This window comes from Barbus barbus, assembly GCF_936440315.1.
Source record: "Barbus barbus genome assembly, chromosome: 42".
NCBI lineage: Eukaryota > Metazoa > Chordata > Actinopteri > Cypriniformes > Cyprinidae > Barbus > Barbus barbus.
In genome coordinates this window covers 4,505,519-4,514,428 of record NC_136720.1, presented here as the reverse complement: position 1 = coordinate 4,514,428, position 8,910 = coordinate 4,505,519, and the positions used below count along the sequence as shown (strand labels likewise).

The 8,910-nt window shown below is 38.0% G+C and overlaps 1 protein-coding gene across 1 annotated transcript; it reads left to right on the top strand.

The window, feature by feature from the left end:
- Positions 1 to 8,398, top strand: LOC306861138 (uncharacterized protein). The gene is made up of 2 exons (XM_079403234.1): positions 1 to 111; positions 5,628 to 8,398. Exons 1-2 carry the CDS (start codon positions 27 to 29, stop codon positions 7,016 to 7,018), a joined length of 1,476 nt encoding a protein of 491 aa, XP_079259360.1. The 5' UTR covers positions 1 to 26; the 3' UTR covers positions 7,019 to 8,398.
- The last annotated feature ends 512 nt before the right edge of the window (positions 8,399 to 8,910 follow it).

Here is an 8,910-nt window from a genome sequence, read left to right as displayed (position 1 = left end):
GATCCACGTGACACACTGTTATAAAGATGGAGTTTATTAAAGAAGAGAGTGAAGATGTGAAGATTGAAGAAGCATTCAGAGTCAAACATGAAGATACTGAGGAGCAAACAGGTTGGTTTTCATTCACATGTTCAGTCTCTGAGGTCCAAGTCAAGTCTTTGTTCTATTAGCAGCAGTTCTTTCAGCTAGTTATTGAGGCTAAATCCGTTTTGAAATACTGATTTCAAGATATGATTTTCTCAAAAACTAAAAAAAACTAAATTTAAGACAAATTAGAAATGAAAAGGTGTCCATTTATTAATTGTCAGATAAAATGCTGCACAACAACAAACAACAAAACTAAATTTGAAAACAAACCCCAATGAATCAAATGAAATAAATCTCATATAAACAAACTAAGGCTTTGTCTGTGCTCTTTTTCAATTTAAGATTACTGTATTTTAAACACAACACAATCCAAACAAAGAGGCTGCATACATCCAGCATGAGCAGTTTTTAATCTAAGTAGGAATGCATAATTTCAAATTTGAAGCAAAAACAAAATGGTCTGACTTTAGTTTTGTGAAACTATTCTACATAAAACATCTGTACGAAACAAAACAGCAGACAGACTGAATTAATGCAGATGGCGCTTGAACAATTAAACATTGTTTCCTTGGTTGCCGCTGTAAACAAAGCACTACTTTAATATGCATTATATGGAGGCAAGATGAAAAGGAAATATCATCTAAACTTCTTTTTAAGACAGCCAGTTTCCCTCAGAGATACATTCATATAAACTCCTATACCAAATGACTTGCATTTTTTACGAGTCCAAGTCAAGTCTCGAGTTTCCATCTCTTGATATCTATACACACACACATGTGTGTGTATATATATATATATATATATATATATACATACATACATAGGGACTTTATAACAGAAGAATTTTTAATTTAATTATTATTATTTTTAAATTAAATTAAGTTTTTTTTTGTAGCTTTAGAAAAGGGCTTTTCACACTTGAAATTGTTAACCCTGGGCCATCTTAAACCCCGGATAAGCGGAAACCTGGGTTATCTGTAATCACATTTCGCACTGCTCATATTATACCTGGGGTTAACTGTTAACCCTGGGTATTCATTAAAAGACGTTTCACACTGCTCATATTATACCTGGGGTTAACCGTTAACCCTGGGTATTCATTAAAAGACGTTTCACACTGTACAATCCTAAACCCCGGGTTAACATTCTTATTTGCATATTTGCGGTGTCACTGTCGCTGATTGGACGAACAGCAGGCAACTTGTTTACACAGCTTTTCCCGCGTCTTGCCAGTTATTAAAAACAACGTCGCCACTTATGTCTTTAGATCAGCAAAGATTGAGGAACAGCTGATCATAGCTGTACAGGCAGGGATAGCCATTTTTATATAAATTTAGTAGCAGAGCTACTGCAAGTGATTGAGTGCTGGAAATCCATTTATCCTTTGCTGAAACTTCTGCGTCTTTATTAAGAGCGCAGGTCATGGTTGCTTGGCAACGGCAGACGCCATGGGAGCGCAAGCTACAGAGCGCTTTGGAAAGGAGAAAGCAGCACGCTTAGCATTTTAAACGCGTTTTTAGGCACACCGTGAACGGCCTCATGAGATGCACAAAGCCAAGAAAACAGACAAACGTACAAAATAAAGGAAACAAGGAGCAAAGTATGTGAATATTTCTTTGAATTTCTTTTGTGTGGTGAGACTTACGTTAGTGTTTACTTGTACAGTAGCGTTAGCGTAAGAATAATAATCTCCTACTCCAGTTCACACGCTTTCCGTCTTTTGATATTTCTTCTCACCGGCTGCTGTTTACACGGCGCGCGTTTCCTGTTACTGACGTGACATGAGCATCGCTGCTCAATTTCTGATTGGCTGTCTGTTGCCAAGCGTCCAGCAGCAACAAGCAAACACCGCTCCGTAATTCTTCTACATCACTGTTAACTGTTAGGGTTGTGGCAAAAATACCCAAAGGCCTGGTTTCAAAGACAGGGCTTAGGTTAAAACAGGATTAGGCAGTAGTTCAATTAGGACATTTAAGTACTTTTTATAAACATGCCTTTGAAAAAAACAATACTTATGTGTATCTTGAGACACAACAAAGGCACTTATATATTTTAAGATCAGTTAGTGCAAGTTTTTTTTAATTCAAACAGCTCAGATTTACATATTAGTCTGAGATTAGGCCTAAACCTTGTTTGTGAAACCGGGGGTAAAAGTACATGATTAAATCTATTCACACGCAAACAAAATCAATTACGACTGCATCAATTAAAATAATAAGTGAAAAGTGTCAATTTGCAGCATTAAACAGAGATTTGTACTCGACATTCATGGGCAGCCAATGAAAACCATAGGCTGACATTATGCAAATTGCCAAAAGATCAAGGAAAATTTGAATTCTCAATTCATGACCGCTTTAATCCCAGGACACACCAAGCTGACGTCAAAGAACTAGTGGCGACAAAAGTTCACTGTGTTGTTGCGTCGGCTGCGTCTTGGCCAAAAAGCTGCGTTTGAATGCACCAAAAGGACTACAGGCGATTGTGAACTGTGTGTGCTTGTAAGTAAATATCTGTCTATATCAGCAGGTATCAGTGGTCTATTTTCGTCATTAAAAAAGGTAAACTGAAACTAGGACTGTAGACATACAAACCGTAATCTTGTCGGTTAACGGCTAATATGGCTCAACGACCGTTGGTTAGGAAAAATAAAATAACCGGAATGAACTTTCATATTTCCTATAAACGTTAATCCGAAAAATTATAATAATACAACTGCATCTGTTTATGATCATTGCTTGATTATCAACAGTTGCCTATCTATCTAGTCTATAACCAAGTACAAAAAATAAATAAAAACCTTAATAAGGTAACACTTTATTTCGATAGTCCACTTTAGACATTCTACTAACAGTAAGTAACTTTGCAGCTACATGTCAGCTAGCAGTCATTAGAGTATTAGTAGACTGTCTGTTTAATATCTTCTAACACTTTATTTTTATGGGTCCACAACATACTAACTATCAGAAACTTTGCAAGTATACGTCAACTTATTCTACTAACCCTAAACCTACCCTAACAGTCTACTCTGAGAGTTAGTAGATATGTAGTTGCAATTTAATGAGAATTAGTTGACATGTAGTTACAAAGTTAATTATAGTTAGTAGCATGTCTAAAGTGGACTATCAAACTAAAGTGTAACCCTTAATAAAAATAATTTTATGTAGGTGTAATGCCTGATCAGGATACCACACATCTAGGTTCAACACATTCCTGATGCAAGGATGAATCAAAGCTTGCATTCCAGCTCAGGAAATTCACGTTTTGTCATTTCGAAAGAAAACAGAACTCCCCTTCCCGGAGCCTAAACTTTACTGGCGCCATATTCATAAATCTCTATCCATTAAGTCGCAGTAAAGGATGACGTGTTTACGGTCGACTCGAAATAGACAATTTCCAGACTTTCCAAACCAAAGACTTTTACGACCCTGCATATCACGCACATTCCAAGAAAACTCGCGCCCTTTTCTCTAAACAGACAAAGGAATTCAACTGGACCATGTTGCTAGTGAAACAAACAAAGAGAGCCACACCCTGAAGGATTTTGTTTTAAAGAACAAAGTTAAACAAAATATACTCGAGAAAAGAAACACTATAGACAGATTATCTATACATGTATTAAGAAGTGTGTGTTTGTGACATTTATAAGCTGTTGCATTATTTTAAATCTATGGTAAATCTGTTTCCAGAATTTATAATCTTCCTGAGTACTAGTTGTTCATTTTCACTTGATTAATATGTGTATTTAGAATTTAAGATCGTTTAATCAATGCCTTAACTATGAAATCGAATATAAAGGATACTTGTATTTTGGTGCCTGTTAAACGGCTACTGTTTGGTCTCGGATGAAAGCTGATTTAATGAATAATAATATTGTGGTATGAATTAAATCTTATCTGTTTTTCATTAACGCCTATTTACAAGATGAATGGAAGTCTGCTGTTATAAGTTTTTATGTGATAAAATACTTGCGCAGATAATGTATGCAACACGAAACTCTGCAGGGGCGGGGCTCCGCCCACAGAGACTCTTTCGATTGGGCCACGCGCCAAAAAAGGGCGGACCTCAAATCGGCCCGTTAAAAAACGGATACCCAACCTGAAGGAGTTGAAGAGTTTGAAAACAACAGGAGGACACGCACGCCAGCGAGTCTCTCGTTCTGCTCACGCGGCAAGCGCTTCAGGCCATAACATCACGGCGAAGCAAAGCAACTAACACAAAGACTCAGTTAAACTTTCAAAGAACTTTAATCCTAAACTTCATTACGTCAGAACGAGACAACCAACCACTGAAGAGTGCGCTAGTCACACGACCTCCCGAGCAGCCAATCCGAACGCAGCCACAGTTCGTCTCTACTTCACTTGGAGAAAAGTCTCTTTGAACCGGAGAAAGCCTGAACTGAGTTCGATCAAAACAACTGAAAGACCAAGTAAGGCAAATCTCTTTATTGACTGAAACCGGGATATCTTTCCGCTGAGGGTAAAGATAAAATACTTCTTTGTCTATGAATTCCCTCAGGTTGAAAAGCTAGCATTAAAACCTAAGTCTCTCTCTTCAGATATAAACAACCCGCTCCCATTGCAACGTATGTGTGTGTTCATGTCTGTTTATTTTGTGTATTAATGTTATGTTAGAATAGTGAATAAAACTTTGACCTTATTAAGAAATCTTTGTCTGTGTTATGTGATTTAACATGTCGTAACTATTTGCCAAAAAGATTGCGTTACCTAAAGCTCATAAACCTGAGAGCTAGCTTAAAACTGAGTTAACTAGTTGTTTATTTTTATCGTTGGCCGCGAGTGAAATAAACAAAATTGTTAAAGAGATAACTGCTGTTATTAATGCTTGCTGGACAAGTCGTTAACAAGGCATAAGTTGTACATTCTGATTAATAACCATTAATCATATGAAGATCAACTCTTAAGAGTGATTCCCTAAAAGCTAAATAATAATAAATATAAATGTAGGATTCATTCCCTACATAGGCCTATACAATTTAATATAGGCTTTTTTTTTTGTTTGTTTCAAATGGATGAAGAACAGCTAGCCTAGCCTATAATTTACGCAAAAGGATCAATTATGTATGGAAACAGCTCAAGGGCAACATTTTTTTGCGATACACCAAAACTTATGCGACAATTCGTTTTTTAGGGATGACGTCATGACGCACACCATTTTATCGGTAAAAGGCCAGTTGGATGGAAACAGGCTGTAGACAGCAAATTTCGCAAAAGTTTCTTAACGCATATCTCTTTGTCGATAACAAAACAGCGCAAAATCTGGATGGAAACTTGATTATTGACACTGCACAGTTTGGCTCCAACCCTAATCAAACACACCTGATCCAGCTAATCAAGGTCTTCAGGATGACTAGAAACTTCCAAGCAGGTGTGGGTTGGCGCTAAACTCTGCAGAGCTGCAGCCCTCCAGGAATTGAGTTTGAGACCTCTGATCTAGATGCTTTACATGTCTAAATGTTTTGTTGTTTGTAGCTTTGTGCCATTAAACTGGTGTAAATTTGCATTTATCTCTTTTTGCCTTAGACCTGGTAGTGCTGAAAAAGGAGAGTGAAGTGCTGATTGAAATGGAAGATCATCAATGTAAGAATCATGATTTCATGACAGAAGAAAAAACTTTTGGTTGCTCCCAGGCTGAAAAGAGTTCCTCACGGAAAAGGGCTAAAAAGTCAGGAATTCAAAGTAATTTCACCTGCCAAAATGAAAAGCTTAAGGTCCACAAGAGAGTTCAATCTGGAGAGAAGCCTCGTACCTGCCAACACTGTGGAAAGCATTTATCTAAAAAAGAAAGCCTTAAAGTTCACATGAGAGTTCACACTGGAGAGAGCCCTTTCGTCTGCCAACAGTGTGGAAACAGATTCACTCTTAAGGGGAGCCTTAAAAAGCACATGAGAATTCACACTGGAGAGAAGCCTTACACATGCCTTCAGTGTGGAAGGAGTTTCAGTTTTAAAGGAAACCTTAAAGTTCACATGAGAGTTCACACTGGAGAGAGCCCTTTCGTCTGCCAACAGTGTGGAAACAGATTCACTCTTAAGGGGAGCCTTAAAAAGCACATGAGAATTCACACTGGAGAGAAACCTTTCACATGCTCTCAATGTGGAAAGACTTTTGCTCTGAAAGAAAGCCTTAACAGACACGTCAGAATTCACACTGGAGAGAAACCTTTCACATGCTCTCAATGTGGAAAAACGTTTGCTCAAAAAGTAACTCTTAGCAGACACATGAGAACACACAATGGAGAGAAGCCTTACACATGCCTTCAGTGTGGAAGGAGTTTCACTCAAATTGGAAATCTTAAAGTCCACACTGTGAGCGTTCACACTGGAGATAAGCCTTTCACCTGCCAACAGTGTGGAAGAAGTTTCTGCCATAAAGCAAATCTGAATTCCCACATGACGGTTCACTCTGGAAAGAGCCTTTTCACCTGCCAACAGTGTGGAATCAGTTTCACTCAAAAAGGAAGCTTTAACAGACACATTATAATTCACACTAGAGAGAAGCATTTTACCTGCCAACAGTGTGGAAGGACTTTTGATCGACATGAAAACTTTAAAGCCCACATGAGACTTCACTCTGGAGAAAAATCCTACACGTGCCCTCAGTGTGGAAAGAGTTTCAATCAAAAAGGATCCTTTAAATACCACATGAGAATTCACTCTGTAGAGACATCCTACACATGCCCTCAGTGTGGAAATAGTTTCAGTCGAAAACGACACTTTAAAGACCACCTAAGAATTCACACTGGAGAGAAACCTTTCACATGCCAACAATGTGGAAAAAGTTTCAACCGAAAAGGATCTCTTAACAGGCACATGAGAGTTCACACTGGAGAGAAGCCATTTACATGTGGTCACTGTGGAAAAAGTTATAGATATAAAGCAGCTCTTAAGTACCACATGAGAATTCATGTATGAGAGAACTGGTTTTGTATGTTGTGTGGAATTAATTTCACAGACTGGAAACACCATGTTTGAGAGACTGTATAATGTGCTGATTATTGTTACAGTACTAATGCTGCCTTCACGTGCTATCGGCATGATCGTAAATACGAGTTTCCTAATCAGAAATTGGATGTGAATGGCCTCTCAAGTCGTATTTACTACTGGGAAATGTGGAAATAATTTTGATACCCGAGTTTCCGGGTCATAAACTTTAAACATAGTGGAGGGGACAACCATTGCTGCTGTCGATGCTGTTCTCGCAACAACTACATCCCTTTGTCTTGTCTCTAAAGTAGTGTATTTATAGGCTAGATATGAATGATCATTCGAAGCAAATTATATGTTTTATAAGCAGTGAAATAAGCATGTATTTGACCGAAATTCTAGAACTGTCACCAAACTACATAGTGTGACTGTTCATATGATTGTCAACCAATGGGATGCTACATTTTATTCTTTCCGACATTAAACCACTTGAATACGACAAGCTCGTAATCACGACTTCATAAGTGGGAAATTGGAAATTTCCGATAGCACGTGAAGGGAACATAAATCACCTTAGAGTGCTAAATTCCCAATTGATCTCCAGTGAGAGGAGTAAAGAAGCCAGAGTCATGAATTAGATTAATTGTATTGATTAGTCAAATGAAGAATGACCTAGTTACAATTTTACATGTCAGCTGAAGTCTAAATCTGTATCAAGTAAAATGCATAAAACTGTGTAGGCATGCACAAAATAATAAACAATATCAGCTTATGATTGAAAACATACAGAGAGCTAGAGATCTAGCAATAGCCGCTTTTCCACAGTCAGGCCAGTGCAAGCAAGGGCTTTCAACAGGCCCGGCAGGGCTAATAGCCTAGGACAGGGATGGGCAACTTCGGTCCTGGAGGGCCACTGTCCTGCAGAGTTTAGCTCCAACCCTAATCAAACACACCTGCTTGTAGCTTTCTAGTGATCTTGAAGACCTTGATTAACTGGTTCAGGTGTGTTTGATTAGGGTTGGAGCTAAACTCTGCAGGACAGTGGCCCTCCAGGACCGAAGTTGCCCATTCCTGGCCTAGGACATGTAGCAGGGCGATTCCACAGTTTAGGCCTAACTGCAAGGACAATAGCCTGCAAAATCAATCTTCATGGAGAAAGCCATTGACCTCAGGTTAACATCCTGAGAAAACCTGGGGTACATCTGTGTAAAAGGCAGGATAAATCTGGTAATGGTAAACTAGTAAACTTTGATCAAAGTTGAGTTGATGTAAAATTTAACGTATGTAACATGGACGGAAAAACTGTGTAAATTCAAGCAGAAAGTGTACTTAATCTAATTCAGTTTAATAAAATTCTGGTTGAATCCCAGTTCATGTTTTGCTTTGTTCCTAGTTTGGTATAGTTACGAGTCATGGGTTGTGTATGGTTCACAAAACTGGTAATAGGACTTCCATGCAGGCAGGGTGGCCATCTAATATTATCTGTTCTGTAAACTTAAAGGTGCATTTTTTGATTCTGGTATGTTCTTAAACTGAAAGCCAGCAAAATTACTAACAAATACCACAGGTATATTTTTCAAATTTATTTGCCAAATGTAGAAGACAAAGGAACTCCTACAAGTGTGCAAAGTTATAACGTGTGTAACGTGGACGGAAAAAATTAAACAATCCTGCAAGATTGCCTCTGTAACACAAAATAATACCATTTCATGAAAACTGGCAAAGAATAGAACAAGTTCATAACACATTAAAATAACCTGTCATCATACTATTAAATTTAAAGATCATACATTGTGAATGAAATAACATTTGTAACGTGGACAGATAAAATGAGTAATTCTGCTGAATAGTGTCCTGCGGTCCTGGAATGCTAACACAAC